General features: G+C 42.7%; 1 protein-coding gene across 1 annotated transcript in view; it reads right to left on the minus strand.

Moving 5' to 3' along the window:
• Positions 1-16,303: 16,303 nt before the first annotated feature.
• The window catches only part of LOC119874665 (storkhead-box protein 1-like), a 45,166-nt gene continuing 37,814 nt past the window's right edge, over positions 16,304-23,655 (minus strand). Inside the window, exon 2 of the mRNA XM_038560438.1 lies at positions 16,304-16,539. Within this exon, the coding sequence (XP_038416366.1) occupies positions 16,451-16,539 (89 nt within the window). The 3' untranslated portion in view covers positions 16,304-16,450. The remainder of the gene's footprint in view (positions 16,540-23,655) is intronic.

The following is a 23,655-nucleotide window of genomic DNA, read 5'->3' on the forward strand; positions in this document are numbered from 1 at the left end:
ACTGAATTCTTTCAAGACACCATTTAGTAAACAGTAAATAGCAACTCTCTGGGCTGGTATTTTCCAAAATGGCATGTCCAGAACTTGTATTCCTTGAGATGTCAATGGATCTCTGCATATAAAAAAGGGGCCTAGGGCCAGGTGTGGGCAATGGTGAGGTTACTGTGATTTCTTTACTGCAGATTCCCAGAGCCTCCAGAGCCTCTACAGCATTTTACTTTAAGAAACCTCAGAGTGGGGGAGGTACTGTGCCCTGTGTCCTCATGCACTCAACCCAGGACCCCTTCTTTCATGAGTACTGTATGTCCCTAATATTCCACTAATACCCTGTTGAAAAACACAAGACTTCCATGTTCTCACTGCTTCTGTTCCCCTTTTTTTTTAAAAAAAAGATTTTATTTATTCATTCATAGAGATGCAGAGAGAGAGAGAGAGGGAGGCAGAGACACAGACAGAGGGAGAAGCACGCTCCATGCAGAGAGCCTGACGTGGGACTCGATCCAGGGTCTCCAGATCACACCCTGGGCTGCAGGCAGTGCTAAACCACTGCGCCACTGGGGCTGCCCCTGTGTTCCCCTTTTACCCAAGGGTGTTTACATGGCTGCATTCCCTTTGTGATCATTCATCAAGCTGTAAATGTGTATTTCTGCCCTCTTTTGGGTATTGGGTTACACTAAAAGGGTTTTTTGACATACCGATGTTTACATAATCACGAATAGGGGATGAGAGTAACTGTTACTATTCTTGAGGACCCACAAAGAGCCCTACGCTCTGCTAGGTGCTTCATCTATATCATCACATCGAATCCTCAAAAATACTATGTAAGTAATCATCACGACCCATTTTACAGATGGAGAAACTGAGGCACAGAGGAGCCAAGTAATATGATCATGGTCACACAGCTAGTAAGTCAACACAACTGGGATCCCAAACCCATTTGTTCTAATTCTAAAATGTACAAGTATTCTATTGAATCCTGCTTGAAAGTCACTTACAAAGTCAAGACTGTCATTCCGAGGCATCCTATCCTTCCCCTTTCCCTTCCCCTTTCCCATCTAGAGGCTGTCACAGGCCAACAGTGGTCGAATGCGGCCCCTTATTCCCCGCCTTCTCAGGTACCTACAAATGCCACAGTCACACGAACTTCACCTTTGCATCAAACACACCAGAAATAGTCTCATGTGGCATAAAGCAGACAGTGGGCAGAGTGCCCCAATGCAGCAGTGAGGACCTGCCAAGGTAACAACGATGGCCCCCGCTCACCTGGAGGACTTCCCAGGGGCAGAGTCAGGTCTGGGGCTTCAGGTCTGGCCCTGAGTTTGGAATCTGACCAGGTCCTAGTGTTTTTCTCTATGTCATTTAGAATTTCCTTGGAAGAAACAGCACTTCTGGTTAGAAGACATCTGGGGAAATATGCCATCGTGGGGAGAGAAACACTTTGTTGTCCCCCGCCCAAATAACTACTTGCACTGTTGGATTAGTGTACCGTAACAACAACTGAAAAGGATTTGTTTCTCCAGAGAGGGGGTCACCTTGGAGTGATTAGCATGGCTGCCAAAATATAATCCCTCTGCAAACGACGAATGGGGGCACGGACAAGTTTCTACAGGAAGAAGCTTGGCAGGCGAGTTCTCCGGGAAAGGCCCTGACTTACACCAGAGGAAACTCAGATGGAAATGACACTGTTTGCTTTTCCTTCCATGTGTCTGACAGATTTCCCCAGTTTCTATGTGGTTGATTATAAAGGTGTCAGACCCTATCAGAAATGTGATGGCAGCCACACATTATCAAATAAATAAAATGAACACTCGTTTGTCCGATCTTTGAGGTTTCCTTAAGTTTCTCTGAATAGCATCCTTCTGCCAAATTTCCTGTTCCTTGCATAATGAGATACTTTCTAATTAGCATATCACAAATAGTCCTGATCGTCTTTACAAGTCCGGATACATTTTTAAATGTTACCTTTCAAGTACATCAGGATTTTTCACACTCTATAAAGAGGGAGGAGAATTAAAGCAATGTCAGTTCAGTTCCTCAATTTTTTTTCTTTTGCTTTTACTTTTTTCTGTTTTTTTTTTTTTTTTTTTTTTTTCTTCTTTGTGATGGAAAGGTCACGGGACTGGCAGCCAGGAGACTGGATTCTGGTTTTGGCTGAGCTGCTAATTAGCTGTGTCACTTTAGGCAAATTGCTTCACCTTTGAGGGTCTTGGATTCCTTTTCAGCAAAACGATGGAAGAGGTTGGCCCAAATGGAAAGTCCCTCCCAGTTTAAAACATGATGATCCTATTTGTGAAGCCTGAATAATTCCTTGTCTCCTTATCCAAAAGCTGAAGCAAGTGCTTCTCTTTGACTTAAAATTTCACAGTGAGCTAAATACAGACAGGTACACACATCAATGAAAGGGGATGTGATTTAAAGGCACACAGTTAACTGGGAAATTACATATTACCCTTTGAATACCTCTCTTCCCTGCAGAGCTATAGGGATTTTCATGTCGCTTTAATAGGTTGACAAATATGAAAATAAACACACACACAACACACACACACACACTCCGACATGAAGTAATCCACACTGACATAAAGGATTATCGAGGCGATGAAAATAAAGTCCTAGATATCAGAAAGGTGTTGTCTTTTAGTATACTTAAAAAAAAATTCCGATCAGTTTAATAAAATAATTTGGATTGCCCACTAACATCTGGGTTTCAGGATTTGAGTTACAATATGAAAATTCATAAAAACACAGAAATTTATCTTGGTTTTGATTAAGAGCTCCCCGAGGATAAGAATCATGCTGGCTTTATGTGCTTCACAGTCAAAACCGTCTGCTGGATGGATTGAGACTTCCCCATAAAGGCTTTCCAACCCCTGGACATGCCATCTCTTTCTTGCCACAGCCACGCCAACACCCACAATGCAGCACCCCACCTTCCTTCCAGGGGCCACCTGCCGCCTCTCATCTCGCGGACTTCCAGGTCTGGTTCTCCCAGTGCCCCCACCTCCCGCCTCCCACATCCCTGTGGGTCCTGGCCACCCTCATCCTCTTTGATCACAAGCAACTTAACTCAGTAAGTGCCTCTCGCAATGATGTCACCCTGTTCAGAGCCCTCTGCTCCCACAGCACCGTGATCCCACCGTATTGTATCTGCCTGTTTACACAGCTGCCTCCCACTCTTACTTCTGAAGGAGCCTTGGTCTGAAGGAGCTCAGAGGGGCCTTGGTCCCATCTGTAGCCCAGGATACCCGGATGGCAAAGAAGAAAAAGAGAAAATGGACAAAGGGTGAGCAAGGTGCTGAGCAAGGCACTGTGCACATCCCAAGAACTGATCTGCATCATCCGAGGCCCCCACCTTCCTGGAAGATGTACCATATAAGGTGTTAATGTTCGATAGCCACCAAAATGTGGCGTAAATAATGTTACTCCTCATGGGGGAAGGAATCCTGAAGACTGAGTCAGGAAAATCTTCCTATAAAAAAGAAGGGTATGCGTGTGTGCACGTGTGTGCATGTGTGTGTGCATAGGCAATGGGAATCACTGATGTTTTTTCCACAGAAGAAGAGTCAGGATGAAAAAAGTTTTAAGAGGGATAGCTAGCAGTGGTACATAAATATATTGAAATGGCCTAGAGATTAAAGTACATTATTTCCAATAATTATGCAGCCATGAAAAACTATTACAAATAATTATATCTTTAGAGCTGGAAAAGCAATGATATAGTTTAGGTACAAAAAGTGGGCTACAAAACCATATAGGTAATAGAACCACAATTTGTAACATATTTTTCTCTTTTTTATGTATGAGAATATTTAGATAAGTAGGATAAACTTCAGAGGGTTAACAGGGGTATCATCTGAGTGGTGAAATAGATTACTTTTTTCATTCCTTCTTTCTTTCCTTCTTTCTTTCCTGGTTATCTCTATTTTCTAATTTTTTTCCTCACATGAACCACTCAGGCAATTTTTTTTAAAATCTCCTCTGAATAAGTAAATAGCACATTTATAAATATTAAATAGTGCAGGGAGGACGTGGTGAGGATTTGGCCGCAGGCGGTGGCCATGGGAATAGAGAAGCAGAGCTGAGAGCAGTTACAGAGGAAAAGCTGACAGAAGAAGTGGGTGCCTGACTGGGTGATGGATTTAAGGGCAATCAGAAATCCAGTGGGACCCCCAGGTTTTCAGCCCATGTAGGGGGAATGCTGGTTATGCCACCAGGAATGGGGCCATCACTGAGGGCAGGGACTTTGGAGGAAATGATCATTTTCCCCTTGATATTGGGGAATGTTTGAAGTAGTGACAGGTCATCCAAGAGACACTGAAGTTCCAAGACGGGGGTGACGGAGGTGGGAGTGAGGCAGCCGTAGATCTAGGAGTCACACCCCGCCCCAGGTCAGAGGAGGTGCCCCTCCGCGGGCCTGGGACTGGGCCAAGGCAAGGCATCTACTGGTCTTCCTTCCTCACCAGACTTTGGACTCTGGGAGATGGGGCCCAGCTGGCGAGTCAGGTCACCCTCAATGCCTGGGTCAATGCCTGGGGCAGAGCAGGTGCCCAAGGAGTGTCTGAGAAGCGGACTGCTGAATCCTCCACCGTGACAGCTGAGGCAGGGAGAGTGGATGAAATGTCTGAGGGCAAGGAGGAGGAGCTGGGTGGATAGACACTTGGGAAATACAGAAGCGTGGGAGTGCCAACAAAATAGACACGATCGGCTGCAAAACAAGGACAAGGCAACTTTCCAGAATCCACCGGAGGGGAGCTGCAAAGCAAAAAAGGAGACCAACAAGGCCCCCTGTAGTCACAGTGGGAGAGGACAGGACCAGGAAGGTCACCGATAATGACGAGGTTACTGGTGACTCAAGAGAGAATGGTTTCAGGAAGAAAACACAAGGCATGATAGCAACACTCTTGGAAGCTGAGCAGTGAAGAGGTAAAGGAACAGCTCAGCTCAAGGAGAAGCTGAGTCAGGGCAGACTTCTGCAGGATCCAGGAGAGCAGGGGAGGCAGAACTCTGAGGGTGCACAGGCACTGGCCGGGAGGCAGCAGGGTCCCCGGGGCGCACAGGTGCTGGTGGGGAGGCAGTGGGGCCCCCGGGGTACACAGGCACTGGCTGGGAGGCAGCGGGGCCCTGGGGGTGCATAGGCGCTGGCCAGGAGGCAGCGGGGTCCCCGGGGGCGCACAGGCGCTGGCCGGGAGGCAACGGGGTCCCCAGGGGTTCACAGGCGCTGGCCGGGAGGCAGCGGGGTCCCCAGGGGTTCACAGGCACTGGCCAGGAGGCAGCGGGGTCCCCGGGGCACACAGGCGCAGGCCGGGAGGCAGCAGGGTCCTTGGGGTGCACAGGTGCTGGCGGGGAGGCAGCAGGGTCCCCGGGGCGCACAGGCGCTGGGCCAGGACGCAGCGGAGCAGGGTCCCCGGGGTGCACAGGCACTGGCCCGGACAGAGCCTGCCCCCGTGGGGGGGAGAAGGAAGAGGAACAGCGGTGTGACCTCCCCGGGCTCTGGAGGCCGGCATCCCAGCCCACGCCACACAGTCGAGCTCTAATTACACGCTCAGATCATTCGCTGCGGCTCCTGCATCCTCTCCGCTCCCTACATGGCAGCCTGGACCCCAGGGACTTTCCACAGCAAATTTCTCCATGAGATTCAATAGTTGATGCTTTCGGTCCCGGTGGGATCAGGGCCAAACAGCATAAAGTCACAGACCCAAATACATATGCAGTAACTTTTAAACAGATGCTAACTGCAAAAAAAAAAAAAAAAAAAGGCTATTTTTGAAGGAGCACCTTGACATCTCCCTGCCCTTTCTCCCTAACAGCCAAACCCCCCGCTGTACTTGAGTGAGGGAGTGTCATCCCCCGCCACCCTCCGTGCCAGCTGCCTGCAGAGCGACGGTCCTGTGCCGGCCCCACTATGCGCTGCGCGCCAGCTGGGGACAGGCGGGGACGGCAGTGGCAGCCCCGGACGAGGCGCCTGCGGGCAGATCCCCGGGCCTGTCTGGGATCCCAGCGGGCATGCCCAGGACGGTTCCAGGGGAGGTACACCTCTGCAGCAAGACTTTCTGGAAGCTGGTCAGGGTGCCCCCAGCAAGGTCGGGAATGGAGCCCGGACGGAAGCTGACTCAGAAGAGACCCGCCCAGGCCGCTGGCCCCAGCCACGCTCGCCTGCCCCTGACCCACAGCGGAGCAGCTGAGCACGGCCTTCCCAGGATCGTGGGATGAACCCAAGCTTCCTATTGAGCTGGCACCACAAGGAGGCTAAAATGCCAAATGTCACTTCAAAAAGAAGGCAGGATGGAAATGAAGAGCTCCATTTGCTCTCTGTTCACACGCTCCCAGACAAACCATTAACATTCCTCAATCCATAATTCCAACCGTACTTTCTGCTGCATAAAACCTCGCTGCTTGGGGATCCCTGGGTGGCTCAGCGGTTCAGCGCCTGCCTTCGGCCCAGGGCGTGATCCGGGAGACCCGGGATCGAGTCCCGCGTCGGGCTCCCTGCAGGGAGCCTGCTTCTCCCTCTGCCTGTGTCTCTGCCTCTCTCTCTCTATCATGAATAACTAAATTTAAAAAACACACCAAGCTAATGTTGTTTAAAAAACAAAAACCTTGCTGCTTGCTCACGAGTATTTTGCAACAGGAGAAGTCAACTATGCCCATTTGGCACTTTTTTTCTTAAGCGTAAAGATGCTTACATACACATAAAAAGTGTATTATAAACATATTCATAATAAACTTTACCAGAGACTTTTCCCACACTGCGGTATTTTTCAAAATGTATGCGAAACATACGAACGTTGGTTTTTCTTCAATAATGAGCTTGGCTCTTTCCAAGCTACTCTTGCTATAAGTTACACTTTCCGGCAAGAGAAAGTGAACATGTGGAAATGACATGAACGTTTTCAGGACGCTGGGGTCCATTTAATATACCGAAGCAACAATTTATCAAATAGGACCCAAGAGTCCAGCCGCATGGCCCCTTTCACATATGCTAAACGACTCCCCCAAGACCAGCCTATAGACTAAGAATCTGCATCATTAATTAAAGAACTGGAATGGGCTGTACTAACCTCAGAGCACCCTGCTGTAGGAGAGACTCAAACGTACGCTCTAATTGCAAAGCGAACAGTTGGGATGAGGAGTTTTCAGAATTAAGCACTTAAAACTAATGTGTGTGATTCAACTTGCTTGCTAATCTAGTGTACAACAGGTGTGGGAATTAATTCTATTATTTCCACTCTCCCTCATTTTAACTTGGCCAAATGTTCCATATTGAATTATTCTGTGGGTTTTAGATTAATCACCAAAGCAAAAAAAAGCCAGGTGAAGAGCTTCTTGCTAAACATTAAGGTTTCAGGGCCTGTCGGGAAAGAAAAAAGCTTATCCACAGAACATTTCACATCCAGGAGACTCAACTGAGTCTCGAAGATTTGAGATTTCAATGTTGCCAAACTAGCCAAGAATTGCCAAGTATTCTACTAAATTCGTATGCACATTAAAAAAAAAAAAACCCTCCCTGTTTATAAACAATCTTCCATATGCGTTGGACGGAAAAGCACTAAGTTACAATTCACTGGCTGACTTCTGCAATCTGTCATTAATTGCTATTTTCAAGTTAAAATTATCCCATTAGATTTATTTCCAGTGCTCTATATCAAACCTGCTTATAAGCAAGTTTCTATTTCCCAAATGAGATGTCAAATAATTTACCGAATGGTTCCATTTCCATAGGATTCAACTTTCTAAGTAAACATTTTAGAAAAGCCGGCCACTCCTGTGCACTGCTTATTATTTTAAAACAGACATTCACTTTGTATAAAAAAGAACAAACTCGGGGTGCCTGGGTGGTTCAGTCAGTTAAGCATCTGCCTTCGGCTCAGGTCATGATCTAGGGGTCCTGGGATCGAGCCCCACGTCGGGCTCCCTGCTCAGCGGGGAGCTTGCTTCTCCCTCTGCCCTTCCTTCTCCTGCTCATGCTCCCTCTCTCGAATAAATAAATGAAATCTTAAAAACAAAACAAAAGAACAAACTCATCTCTCCCTTTCCCAAACCCTCCCCACCTCCCATGAATCTAGTTTTTTTCAAGGGCTAGAGTTTGTAAGTTTGGGTCTAAGCTCTCAGAACAAATAGAAATCTTGATTAAAGCACATGCATGTGTACACACACAGTCTAAAGCTTTTGTGTTTTATGTCTGGTCTCTACGTAGGTCACAGCTGTAGGGAATCTTGCTGTTGGCTCAAATTATAATGTCAATCAAACAGGGGACAAAAACATTAATCTGAAGATATTTCATGTGGGCTCATCAGAAAGCACCTTCTTCTGGATAATAAATAGCAAAGTCCCAGCTAAGTGATCTATGACAGTGATGAATCAATTCATTCCCAAACACTTAAATGTGTTTCGTGATGACCTTTCCACAAGTTTCTGGAAAGAACGCAAAAACGCATTTACAAGAACCATCTGAAAGTGGAGAGCAATTGACAAATAATTCTACATTTACAGAGAAATCATGGAAGTATGAAGGCCTGCTATAGTAAAACTTTATAGCAATGGTATCTCCCACATGAGACACACAAATAATTCCTCCTCATGTTCCAGATTTTGAACAAATGAACTATTAGTGCCACTGTCACCAGACCAAAAAAAAAAAAAAAAAAAAGAAGAAGAATGAAAAAAACCAGCCTGTCAGGTTTTATGAAGTATTGTATTTAAAAATTCAGACCAATTTCTGAGTTTCTTCCATCTAGCAACATACCCCAGAGTTCAATATACTTACTCTACAGTGTGGGTCCTGGTTTCTGGTTTTGCGATGGGTCTGTAAAACGTACAGATGGTAATAATCTGTGGCTTACTTCAAATCCTGACGACTGCTGCTTTATTCTCTTGATTTCCTTTGGTGCCAAAGATGTCGTTCTGTTCCAGAGTTACCGCACGTTAAGTGAAGCTGCTGTCAACATTTTATTACGTTCAGCATTTCAGGTTTCCTGATAGCTAACTCAAACATTAAAGATAGCCATGCTCTGTATATTTTTCAATCTTCTTATTCTCTTTCTCTTTCACCCTCCATGGAAGGGTGCTGGGTCCTCCTTAAGCAGCCCAGAGGTTTAAAGTTGGACATTTCCAGGTCGCATTAAAATAAATATTAATGCAATTCATTTCCACCTTCAGACATGTCTTTCCTTCCCTGGTTGCTCTGGCAGTGTTAATTTTCCCACACTCTCCTGTAATGGTGAAGGGCTTGTCTGGGCAAGTAAGATAACACTTGGGCAGGAGATTAAAAGCCCACACTGAAGTCATTAAGTACCTATGGGGCCGGGCCCTGAATCCACTCAACACAGTCTCCAAACACTGTCACCTTGACTTGAAAAGCAATCGGAAAAGCGTGACAACTAAGACCATCTCATTTGGGCATTTCCAGGCCCTTGAGCCACCTGTATTATATATAACGAAATAGTGCTTCGGCTTAGAGGCCGGAGCAAGGAGAAAATGCCTTACTTTCATTTCATTTCACCTTGACGTTTGTGAACAGTGAACCACCGCTGAGGTCTAGGCGGCAAGTCCCATGCAACTGGGAACAGGTCCCAGTGTGTAATCATCCCCCACACTGCCCTCAAAACTGTCCTGCTCTCATCAACACTTGGTTACCTTATCTTTATAGCTTTTGACCTCAATTCTGGAAAGTTCTTTACATTTACCATGTGCGTCTGAAAAATTAGTTGACATCTCTACCTGCAAAAGCACAGGTTTGGGTAACTATTTAGCTATTCCGACTGTTAAGAACTTACAACTGTCTCCCACCTGTTACTTACACTGAGGCACTATTACATCCCCTCATGAAACCATTTATCTTATTATACAGATTTGAGTATTTTTCTTTTTCCTTGTTACTATAAACCCTTAAAAACCCACCTCTAACTTACACAGAAGAATCCTTCACAGCTTAAAGAAAGGCTCCTTCCCAAGTACAAGGCGTGGCTAGATCATTCAATCTAGAGTAATTTGATGTGGGTGTGACATGAGGCACCATTGTCCTCTCTCCTATTTGGTGCCTGATGAAAGTAGGAATAAAGTAGCAACACAGTCTTCCTTTGACATTTCTTAAAAGAAATATCACTACAGAATCTTGGGGATTATCCATAAGTAACAATTGCTACAAATAAAAATCATAAAGAATAATAAACAAAAATCCTCATCTGGGGGCTGGGAAAGATGATCTTCTCTGAGGCCCTTGAAGAATCTAAATAAACCTTTTAGCATAAGAAAATGCAGCTATTTGGGGAAATTGGGTACAAATGTAAACATTAGGAAAGAAAAACCAATCAGAAATCTCAGGGATCTGGAAAAAGAATTCAGGGGGCAGTAAAATGAACAGGAAACAAACACCTCCATCTGAGGCAAGGGCTTCTCCTTTGTGGCACAGAAACAGAAAGAGCGTGCTGAACTCTTCAGGCCTTCTCCTGCTCCAGTTTTACCTCATCATTATCTTGATGTGGAGGACTCCAGCCTCTATTTTACTCTCTCCCAAGTTCTAGTCCCATATGGCCAATTACGGACATCCCCACCTTGGTGTCCTATGTGTGGCTCAGACTCAACGGGTCTTAGCTTCAACAATTATTGCCCCCTCCACATTCCATATTTTTGATAAGGTCAGCCACCCAGGTTCAAATGCCAGCACCATCTTCTCTTGCAAGATCCTATAAATTTGACCTCCAAAATATTTCTTATATCTGTCTCCTATGAAGCTACATCCTGTCTTTCATCCCCAGCTGGGACCAGCCGACCCCCATGTATAGTAGGCTGGGCCTTCTCTTCCATTCCCACAACCAGTCCCACCCTGAGACAGGAGACATTTCATTTAACCTGAGCCAGCTCTACCCTGGAGTCCTACAGCAGGGAGCATGGACTGACACGCCCTCTCTAAAGTCCCCCCTAGAGTTCCCCTATCCCAGCCTGCCTCCAACCCTCAAATAACAAGGTTTCGCCTCTAGGCCTTGTTCCCAAACTCCTGTTTTGGTAATTGCCCAGAACATTGGGCTCCTCCTGGGTCTGGGACTCCTGCCAATTTCCCAACTTGGCCCTGAAAAATCTTTCTTCCATCTCCGGTTCAATACTTGGAATCTGCTAGCCCCTGCCACACTGTGTTCTTACCCAGAGTTAACTAGTTGTCTGAGGCCCTAGAGCTTGCCACACCTGTCAGAAACGGCTTGTCAGCCCTCAATGCAGTGGAAACTCCCACCAAGCAAAAACCAGAGCCAGAAACCAGGCGCTCAGCGGAACTGTATTTGCTCCATCTGGGCCTGACATGGGCTTCGGGATCCTGTTCCAGCTCTTGGACAACACCACAGGCTTTGGCTTATTTTGGCTCTGGATTGACACTTCTGGTTTTACCCCTGTTAAATAACTGTCTGGACATTTTGTATTTCCGATCCTCATTCCTAACCTTCCACTTCCCCAATAACTGTGACAACTTGCTCCCATTTGGGCATGGTCTAGGACAAAGCAGCCAGTTGCCACTCTTCCAAACAGCCGCCTCCCACCCTCCTCATCTGCCAACTCTCCTAGTTTCTGCCTACAATCACCTCTGTCCCCTGCCTACTGAATGGCTCTCCTCCATCCTTCCTCCTGGCTTATAGGACCTTGATCCATCGATCTTTTGACAGACAGGACTTGCTTGGGCCCTAAGGAAAGGGTCATGGTGAATCTCATTTCTTTTGAGAAAGAGTGACTGACAGGAGAGGCCTATGATCCATTCATGGCTAACTAAATATAAGAAGTCTTCTGAGAAGGACTAATGTCCTGATATTTTTTTAAAAATCACCAGGAGGGGATCCCTGGGTGGCTCAGCAGTTTGGCGCCTGCCTTTGGCCCAGGGCACAATCCTGGAGTCCCAGGATCGAGTCCCACGTCAGACTCCCAGCATGGAGCCTGCTTCTCTCTCCTCCTGTGTCTCTGCCTCTCTATCATTAAAAAAAAATAAATAAATCTTAAAAAAAAAAAAAAAAAGCCCAGAATGCAATACTCTGGGGATACCATTATAAAAATAAATAAATAAAAATAAATAAATAAATAAATAAAATAAAAAGCACCAGGAAAAGGCCTTGTGCCAATCCTCTACCTTGAACACACAGGAATCATCTAGAGCTACAGCAGCCACCTTGAGATTAAAAGGCAGCAACAGAGGATGCAGGAGACAATATTCTAACAATGCTGGGAGAGAAAGACAGATCATGGGGCTTGCATTCTTGACAGTGTCATTAGGCTACTTCTTTAGCTCTTGCCAGTCCATCCCACGTTTCTTGTTATGTGAGTCAAATAAATTCCTACTTGTCTGAGCTAGCATTAGCCAGCTTTTCTGTCATAGATGACCAAATGCCATTCCCCTAATAGAAGACATACACAAACTGCATAACTTTCCAGGAAAATTGTGCTGGGTTCTGGGGCCCCAGGTTGGAATGGTCGGTATCCCCTCCCATTTCTGTTAATGGAACTCTTTAAAACCAAAATAGTAGTAAGGCAGCATTTTGTACTTAGCTCATACATATGTTTTCTTTGAGAGGTACACTACTTTTAAGGTATATGAGTGACATCACTGAGAACAGTGGAGTGGGAAATTGCATGGGCCAGACCCTCCGCCAACAGCTACTGAACACTGTCAGAATCAACTTCATTCACAATCTGGGAACTAGTTAAATGCTTGCAGCAATCAAGTGAACACACAATCCCAAAAAAGATGGCTAAATATCAGGAGGAGAGATCAGTGGCATTTTAACTTACCCTAACCCCACGTCCCCAGTGTAGCTGAGTGGTGGTCTTAAAGACACAACCCTCTGGCCTGGTATGGGTTCCTGGTGCTGGAAGGAGCCGTATAGATCTCCTTTCCAAATAATTATGGACCAGGTTATTTGTTTGGACCTATCTGGGGGCTCTCTAAAGGACTGGTGCAAAGGGCTTATCTTTATTTCACCTAATTCAGAATTCTCCCTTGGTGAAGAGGCATTTATTAAACATGTTAAAGGCAAATGAATTTTCTGCTGCCACTAGGGGTAAGGGATACAAACACATCAAAAAGCCTGGGGGAAAAAGCTGGGAGTGAGATATTTTGGGAAATAAGGACTTTGAAAAGCTCCCACATATTGCTGGGAATCTAATAGCTCATATACATGCCCAGGGCATATATTGTTCAGAAAAGACCTGAGAAGACCATGATCATCCCCTTCCACCCGACTTTCAGGCTGCAAGCAAGCAGAAAATGAAGGCTAAGGTAGAGTTGTAAACTGCACGGCTGAGTGCTGAAGGCATGCCTCAACACACACTGCCTACTATGTGGTTTTTTTCTTTATAAAATTTATTTCTTTTTCTCCTTCTCTTTTTCCTCCTACTTATTATTATTATTATTATTACTTTTTGTCTGTTTGAGATGTTTAAGGAAATCTCTGTCAAAATTGCTAGCTGATCACTAAGCTAAGACTTCAGTGACCTTACATGACAAAGAATACAAAATTCATTCAGAACAGTCACTAAACCACAAAAAGCAAGAACAACCTGTGAAGGAGAAATCTGATTTCCAAAGTAGCAACATTACACTATTCAAAACATCCAGTTTTCAACAAAAAATTATAAGGCATGCAAAGATACAAGAAAGTATGGCCCATATCTAGGGGAAATTTCTTATTTGGGAATATCTTATCTAGGGGAATATCTTATTTCTTATCCTTGTGGATTTCTTATATCCACAGAAGCTGTCTCTGAGGAAGCCCAGATACTGAATTTTCTAGATAGACTTTAAATCAATTATATTAAATATGCTCAAAAATCTAAAGAAACCATATACAAAGAACTAAAGGAAACCAAGAAAAAAGTGTCTCACCAAATAGAAAATATTGATAATCAACAGATACTATAATATATATACATGAGAGAGAGAGAGAAAGAGAGAGAAATTCCAGAGTTGAGAAGTATAGTAATTGGAATGGAGGAGTTCAACAGCAGGTGTGAGCAAACAGATGAAATAACTAGTAAACTTGAAGATAAATGAATGGAAATTACCCAAATGAATGGAAATCACCCAATCTTAGGAGCAGGATAAAAGAAAAAGAATGCATTAAAACGAACAGAGCCTAAGAAATCCAAGGGACACCACAAGCATGCATGGATAATAGGAGACCCAGAAGGAAAGGAGAAAAAGAGGTAGAAAGAAAATAATGACCATAACATTTATTTACATATTCAAGAAGCTCCACGTGGACTCCAAGTGTGATAAACTCAGAGAGGTCTACATTGAGACACACTGTAATCAAAGTATTGAAAAACAGAATCTCAAAAGTAGAAAGAGAGAAAAGACCTGTCACATACAAAGGATCCACTATAAGATTAACAGCTGATTTCTTGTTAAAAACCACGGAAACCAGAAGTCAATAGAATGACATCTAGGTGCTAAAGGAAAAGATATTATCAACTAAGAATTCTGTATTCAGCAAAACTATCCTTCAAAAATGACAAAGAAATGAACATTCCAAGATAAACAAAAACTGGGAGAGTCTGTCGCTAGTAAGCTACCCTACAAGAAATGCTCCAGAGTCCCTTGTGTACAAATCAAAGGAGACTAACAATAACCTGATCTCCATGAAGAAATAAAAACACTGGCAAAGGTAACTACATAGGTGAACATAAAAGTCAGTATTAATGTATATGTACTTATTTCCTTTTCTTCTGTGACCTAAAAGACAACTATATAAAATAATAATTATAATCTATGTTGAGGATCACTCGTGGTAGAAAGATGTAATTTGTGACAATAAAGCACATGTGCACAAGAGAACAATAAATCCACATTAGGGTAAGAAGTTGGGTCCCTAAAGCAATGAATGACAACAATCCACAAAAGAAGACATCCTTTCCTTTTGCCACATCCTCTCTGCTTCACTTGTTGGTATTTACAGGCATTTGAGTTTGCAACTCTTTTGTTTAAAACTCCTCCTAGATCAATCCCACTTCTGCTTGGAGACCCCAAATGGTTCTTCATTTCTTGAAAATAAAATTCTTTTTTTTTTAAGATTTTTATTTATTTATTCATGAGAGACACACAGAGAGAGAGAGAGAGAGAGAGAGAGAGAGAGGCAGAGACACAGGCAGAGGGAGAAGCAGGCTCCATGCAGGGAGCCCAACGTGGGACTCGATCCTGGGTCTCCAGGATCAGGCCCTGGGCCGAAGGCGGCGCCAAACCACTGAGCCACCCGGGCTGCCCCTTGAAAATAAAATTCAAACCTCTTAATCTACATCAATGACTTGGAATATGTGTCTCTTTTGCATCTTTTCGACTTCATCTCTAAAAACTCTGTGTGCCACATTTTATAAGATAAACAGAACTGCTGACTACTCCTATTTCCAATCTTCCCATGCTCATTTCCTACCTGGCTTAAATTTTACTGAAGCTTTTCCAGGACTGGATGGAAAGACCTACCCCAACTCTGGAAGTGTAAAGTCCATCTAACCTAATTGCAGTGGCATTCCTTTGTCCATCCCCTGCCCAGAAGCCATCTCTCCCTCTTCTGGACTCCTGCACCACTTCAGCTGTATTTCTCTAATTGTATATATTATTTTCTATTTTTTATTTAGCTATAGTGGACATTTCTTATTGTTCCTTTTTGATTTCCAGAGTCATCTCTGTAGCTTACCAAGGACACCTGATTGGTAATCTAAGGAACTGCATTATAGACAGCCTTGGGTAGACTATTTTGTTTTCTGTTTCTGTTTCATCTTTAAAATTAGTGAAACCACATCTGCTTTACGAGATTCTTGTGAGGATTTAATGATGTTATTTGTAATCTGTAAAGTTCATTTTACATATGAACTCTATCTATGAAGTTAACATTTTTGCCTAGGGTCAAAGTCCACATTTCAGTCACTTTTATGTCTAATAAAATACTCAACACATAGTAGGTGAGGTGCCCAATAAATTTTTGTGGAATGAGCAAGCATGCTAATCTGTGGTAAGATGAAGCTGAATAATTTAAAATTTTTTTTTAATTTAAAGATAATTTAAAGGCATTTTTATTCATGATTTTACCATATTATCCGTAATCTCTACCAGAGGAAATCAGTACAAGGATTTTTTTTTTAATAGGTGCAGTTAAATGCCTTACCTTGACTTTAAACACCAGCAACGACTTATTTTACTACTAACATGACTTTTTTTGGTATCCCTCAAGGTAAAAATTTTCTGAACCCAGGGCTATTTTTCACAATTCAATAATCAAGTTGTCAAATGAAAGTGAGAGAAGAAAAACTGACTACATTAGGTATAGTGAAGGTATAACCAGTTTTATTTAAAAAAAAAAAAAAAGACTTCAAATACAAGAAGATTAAGTGAGTAAAACTGCTGCTTTTATAGTAAAATAAAGCAATTGTTCGCCTTGGTTTCACTCACCTACAAATGTCAGGCAGCCTAAAGAGAGAAATGAGTTCACGGGTTTGTTTTTCTAAGAAATCCACTGTTGCTTTCCTGCAGACATTTTTCAGCACCAAAATATTCAACTGGACCATGGGAACTCCCTGGGGCAGGTTAAGAGTGGAAGAAGAAAAAAAAACAATGACTGCCATCTTAGTAACTACTCATGATGATGTGTCTATTTTTCAGAGACTGATACCTCAGAATACTCAACTAATATAAATTTACCAAATGCATATGGGTTTTGTTTTTATACTAAAAAATCTATTCGACTTTTAGAATAGAAACTGCAACTGGGTACAGATGAAATTAAAGAATTAAACAATTTCATCTCAAAATTTTACCTATACTATGTAAAATTATTATAATAGGATTTTATAGATCTATCTACATATGTATATATAGCTATATACTGGCATGTATCAACATATATTTTTATTTAAAGATTTTATTTATTTATTTCAGAGAGAGAGAGCACAAGCATGAGCAGACAGACAGGCAGACTCCCCACCGAGTAGGGAGGAAACACAGGGCCTGACTCCAGGCCCCCAAGAACATGACCTGAGCCAAAGTCACTCAACCAACTGAGCCACTCAGGTGCCCCTCAATATATATTTATTTTATATCTATAATATATATCATATTTTATAACCTGGAAACATATATAAATATATATTAATATATGTTGATATATACTGAGAAAAGCAAATGTACATAACTGTGAGTCAACTATAATCACAATTATTAGAAATATATATTTCTATATATTATATATATTATATATAATATAATCACAATTATTAGAAAATACACTGGTGTATGAAGAATATGAAAAAGATGGGTTATGGAATCATGGATGGATATGAAAATTCAGACAAGAAAATCTAGGATTTTTTTGTTTGGGACTTTTTTGTTTGTTTGTTTGTTTGTTTTGTTTTGTTTTGTTTTGTTTGCTAAAACAAAACACTTTGAAGCCCTCAAGCTAATACATTCAGTGCTCTCCAATTTTGAATACAAAAAATAATAGGAATATATTTGTAGGGGCCCTTTAGGAAAATTACTTTTCTTCTACTAATGCTATACATAGTTCTTAGTTTACGTGCATTGTTATTCTCTAAATTGTGTCTAAAATTTAAATTTAAGAAGTGTTAAAACAACTGACAAATTATGGTCTGTATTTTTTAATGTGGAACAGAAAAATTCCTTAGCACCAAGTTTGGAAACAACCAAGAATTCTTGGGTTTGAAGTAAAACTCCAAATAAAACATTGGGCAATCAATCTTTTTCATTTTAATATTGGTGCTCTTCTATTTAAGGAAAGGGTTATAAGTTTCATTTGCATTTTTTAATAACCCTCTCTAAGAAGCAATTGCTTTTTTATAAATAAGAGAGAAACATGTGTGCTGATTATTTTAACATGTTTACTTTATTTGGTTTCCAGGTAGACAATTCTCACTAAATGTCTTTCCTCTTGTTTGCTTATGTGCTTCTGCTCCCTCACTATTCTCAGAAAGTCAGGGAAGTGAGAGTGTTTTAGCCCCTGGACCACATTAATTCCTTACAATGTTTCTTTGTGTCACTTAATATTTAGTGCTTTAAGATACATCTGTAACAACTAAACATAAAAGAAATGGCTAATGTTTTCACATACATTTTTCAGATACTTTTTTTTTTCTTTTTACTGTGAAAATCAGTCAAGACCTTCCTGGTCTATGGCTGACACACCTCTACATCACTGATATTTACATACTTTGGCCATGTATATACTTGGCTATGGCTATTGGCTGTCAAATTCTATTTATTTTCCACATGAAATGAGGTATTTAAAAATATCTGTTAGTAATTCTGAAAGAATTCTGGAATATTAAGACGGAGAGAGAAAGTTCTACAATACTACTAAATAGTGGATATCAAGAAGTTATTAACATGTTGAATTGGAATTCACCTTTATATCTACTTTTTCCTTAAAATCTTCACCTTCCCTAAATTTTACATACTTGAAAATCCCCTGAGACTTCAGCCAAATGAATTACTTATGCTTTGCTTTCTTAAGCAATTATTTCACCCTGTTGATGAGACTGTAGAAAAACATTAGAATTATTACACGATAATCCAAGTTCCAGGAAAGCAAGAACTTTGGCAATTCTGTTCATGGCTCTGTCTTGACCTCACAGTACAGTGCCTGATATACAGCTGTCTGTCACATATGTATTGAACTTATAGAACTAAATCACCAAAAGTTTGAATTTAGTGGTCAAAGAATTACAAATAGAAATTTTATCAATTTTGCTGTTGACAACAACAAAAGGTTTTTTCATGATTACTTTCTAAAGTCGAATCTCCTAAATTCTGAGTCTCTTATAGAACCAGATAGAGCATCGTTTTACTGTGGGCTAGCTCGCCTTGCTGACATACAGGGGTTGCTGCAAAGCAGAACTCAGGTAGTGGGATCCATCTTGTAAACTGTCATTTAACTACACTTAATGACAACCTATTCACCTGTAGGGGTGCCCGCCAGTCCAGCAGGTAAACGATAGCTTACTTTGCCTTGGTAGAAGCAGACTCTGTGCATTTAAGCCTCTTCACAGCCTTTCTATTTATAATTAGGAGTACTCACACCACTATGAGGTTAGATTCTATAAATATAAATGCACCTCCCATGCCTTTCTTTTTAGTCTCTGCACTCATTATTTGCAACTCCCATTTTAGAGTCCTGAGACATTTGCTCGGTCCCGAAAGTCTTCCAACCGCTCAAGGAAATGGTATCAACTGGTGTTGTTGCCCCTGACCCCAGCTGCCCACAGATAGAACTCACTCACCTTCCTTCCCCCGACATTATTCTCCAGGGTTATCTGGCTATCTAAAGAAAACTATCCCATGTCTCTCTGTCTGGTGTAAAATTTAAACAAAATGCATGAGGAAATCTAATGTAATGTAGGGTGGACAACTCTCGCTGTCCTCTTTCACACCTGTCACTAGTGGGCTCCTCGGTCCTCACTTTCCCCCTGCCCCGCACCCTCCCGAGGGACCCACCTGGCAAGGGGCCACCTCCATGACACCCATTCAGACTTCAGGCACCTTTACCTCCCACGTCTCTCCCAGGCTGGGAGGCCACCCTCCCCTCCTCCAGCTGCCCTGACCATCCCACCCCTGGGTGGTATACTATTCATCTGCAAACCCAGGGTCTTCCCTACATGCTCCAGGAACAGGAATCCAGCCCCAGTGCCCCCCGCCCCAGCTTTGAACTCCCATAGCACTTACCCCTACGTGGGGAGGGCCTCCCTACTCTAGCTCCAACCCAAACATCCCATCCCTCTGCTTGTTTGCTCTATATGTCAGGCTCCAGGTAGGTGTTAATTTGAAGATGGGATTGTCATTAAAAAAAAATAAATACAAGTGTAAAAGCCAGAAACCACTGGTCTACAGTGCTAATTGTGGTAAACAACCAGGTACTGGGTTATTTCATGTTGAGTCCTGTCTTGCAAACCAAATAAGGAGGCTCCTGAAGGACAAGGATGTGCCTTACTTTTTGTAGGTATCCCTTGAACATAGCATAATGCTGTGTACATGATAAGTGTTCTAGAAAACAGAGCTGAGTAAATGAATTAAACTGTTAGAATATATAATGCAGACACCTCCCTCTACAAATGAACTATAGAGGGTGCCTGGAATTTCTGTATCTCAGCATGACTGGCTGTTCCATTGTACATATGTATGTATGTGTATGTGTGTATACATATGTATGTATATGTATGTTATTATATGTGTATTTATATATATATAAATCATTGAGCTGTACACTTAAAGCTAGTGCACTTTACATGTTTCACCTGTATTATGTTAGCCTTCAATTTTTAAGTAAACAAACATGACTTTAAAGTAAGAAAAAAAAACCATAGTTACTCCACTGGCATCAATCGAATCCATACTGTATCCTGGGCAAGGCACTATGCCCCACATTCATTTCCCAGGCACTTTTGTAACAACATATAAGCCACTGAATATACATGTCTGAGATTGATATGGTCCTTCTCCTCACAGAGTTTATAGTCACATGAGGAGGATAAACTATTAAACACACAATCGTAGTCAGGAATGATGAACAGGGCAGAGACAGAAGCGATGGGAACATCTCATTTTGTAACTGGGAGATATTCAAAAGCCAGTTTCACAATGTAAATGGAGAAGCCCAGATCTGGATCCAGGCAGTCACGTACTTCTGTGGCAGGTTTCTTGCTCCCTTGATGACTTCACAGGTCCCTGCACAAATCTAGCACCTTCCCAGAAGGCAGGAAGGGACGGATCCAGACCTGGATGCCCAGGGTCCCTTGATCTCACACTCCTGACTCACAGGCTAGTTCTGGGGTCTTTTGGACTTCTTTGTCCTTCAGGGCCACTTATCCTGGCACCACATGGAGGAGATGATGGGAAGGAAGGAGAAACTGACCTGCCTTTTGTTGAATACCTACTCTGTGCCAGTTATTGCACTGAAAAAGGTGGATGCTGTCCTCATTAATCCTCAGACTTTTGTCAGAATCTGTCATCCTTGCAGGCACAAGGAAAATGAAGATTACAGAGGATAAGTGGCAGTGAAGGACAGGACTGAAATTGAAATCCAGGTCTGGGAACCAGGACTGGGGGTTGCCTCAAGAGTTCTACTCAGAAAGTTTAAGCAACTTTTGGGGACCATGTCAACCCTTTTTTATGAGCCTGGGAGAATGAGGAGGCTGCTCTAAGATCAGCCTTCCAGCTCATGAGAACCAAAGAGACCATCATTTTCCCTGTGTCTTTCCCCATTAACAGAGTCCAGGCTCCAGGCACCAATATTCCAAGCTTTGATGAGATCAACACACTTGACCTGAAGGATGTGGCTCAACAAAAGCAATTCCCAAACTCCAAACACTGTAAGAAGCTGCAGTCTAGAAAAATAATGTGATGTCATAAATGTGAAGAATTCTTTTTTTTTTTAATGTGAAGAATTCTTGAGAATTCTTGAGATTCGAGCCTCAAAAGAGAACTAAATACTTATCCTGAAGATTTGCTAGGATCAGAAAATGACTTATATCTTGCTTTTTAAAAAATTGTTTTCTATCAGCCATCTTTCTTTACTCTCCTACACAAGTCTATGCCTCGAACAGCATCTCAAGAAAGCAAAATTTCAATTTTAAAATGCTTTATACAAACTGGACAATGCCCTAAAAAATTAGTTTTAATTTCCTAACCAATATAAGCTTGTCCCTAACGTCCTACAGAATTCAACATTAAATGACTGGTACAGAACAGTGGCACTTCCCTAGAAGAAGGAAAAAGAATTTACCCCCTAAAATTTCCCCAACAGTTAAACTGAGACACAAAATAGCAAGATCAAATATGACGCTGGTAGGACATGGGAAGCTGAAACAGGAAACTCTGTTATCCAGCCTCAAAGATAAGGTTTTGACAAGTGCTTTTCAACTACCCGGGAGGGTGTAGGAAGTAGCGAGATGTGACAATTACACAGGACTTGAGTATCAGGCCGAGGCTCAATCTCAGCTCTGTCACTGACTTGTGATGTGATCTAGGGCAAGTCTGCCCAACTCCTCATGCTTCTGGTCTTGATCACCAGGGGGATGGGAGCAACAGCATAGCGTAACAACACTGGCCAACACTGAACAGCAAATAACATAGCAATTATCACACACATGCACACACACACACACACACAATATGACCACCAAACATCATTACACATCAGGGAAATACAACTGTGCTTGCAGTGGTTGGATAGGATGAATAGGTGACAAGTCATAAGATGCAAATTTCTGCATGGGTATTTACTGATAGAAATAAACTTCAACCCGCATACATTATTTGAACTATTCCCCTTGCTTCTGTGTTTTCTCCTTTTCCACCCCTCTTCCTGTCTTTAAAACCTGCTGCTCAGCTCAGAGAGAAGGAAGCTGGGATTTGACTTTTTGGTGACAATGACAATGATTTTGACTTTTTGGTAACAAGAGCAAATATAGGAACTCACTAACTCTCTCAGAGTATTAGTTTCCCTTTTGCTCTTCTATAAAAATGGGAACAAAGAAATTAGAGAGTGCTATGGACTGAATGTTTGTGTCTCCCCTCTCCTAAAAAATTCCTACGTTGAAGACCTAACTCCCAATGCAATGGTATTTGGAGGTGGAGACGTTAGGAGGTGATTAGGTTTAGATGGGGATATGAGGGCGGGGCCCCCATGAGGGAACTAGTGTCCTTCTAACAATAGGAAGAGGGTCTAGTGCACTCTCTCTGCCCTCCATAGGAAGACACAGCAAGATGACAGATGTCCACAAGCCAGGAAAAGAGCCCTCACCCACAACCAACTTTACCAGCAGCTTGATCTTGGCTTTCCCAGCCTCTAGAACAGTGGGAAATAAATTCCTGTTGTTTAAACCATGCAGTCCACGGTATTTGTTATGGCACCCCAAGCAGACAGATACAGACATGATGCAAAAAAAAAAAAAAAAGTAATAAAAATTATTTTTTTAAGTAGCCATTGTTAACTTAAAAGATTCAAAGGGGAGGAGTCCGTCATTTATAGACGGCCAAGGACATGCCACGTGCTGCTCTTCAGTGAGCACTTACTAAGGGCACTACAAATAACCTCTCATTTAATCCTCACAGTTGTTCTATGAAACAGTAGTCTTGTCCCCACAAGACAAGTGAAGAAACTGAGAAAGTGCTGGGTCCAGTAGAGAGAGAGATCGGGGTCTTGCCAGAGCTAAGGAGCAGAGATTTGGGCCCACCTCTGCCTGGGGTGGGGGGTATATCTACCCTATGCCATCAGCTTTGAAAAACTCACAAAACGCAGGAGGCAGGTACCTGCCCTGCTACCACTTCATAGGCAAGCCATGGAGACTCAAAGAGGAGACTCCCATGAAAACTGAGCCTGCATCCTGACCGCCTTCCTCTCCACCCCATACCCGCCCTCTGGTTCCTTCCTCCTGTCAATGGTATCCAGCTCCTCTGCACCTCCACAGCCAACACCTCGCTTAGAACTGCCACCACCTCTTGGTGGACACTGCAACTGCTGCCTCGCTGGGGTCTCTCAGTCTGCAAAGCTGTGGAAAGAAGATTCGAATTCGTTCCAATGCAAGACACAAGGCCATGTTCATCAACCTGGCATCCTCATGATCCTTTATGAGTCATCACAATGATTTCACTGGTTGGTATGGGTAAGGAGGGAAAAAAAAAGC

This window comes from Canis lupus, chromosome 16 (genome assembly GCF_011100685.1).
Source record: "Canis lupus familiaris isolate Mischka breed German Shepherd chromosome 16, alternate assembly UU_Cfam_GSD_1.0, whole genome shotgun sequence".
Lineage (NCBI taxonomy): Eukaryota > Metazoa > Chordata > Mammalia > Carnivora > Canidae > Canis > Canis lupus.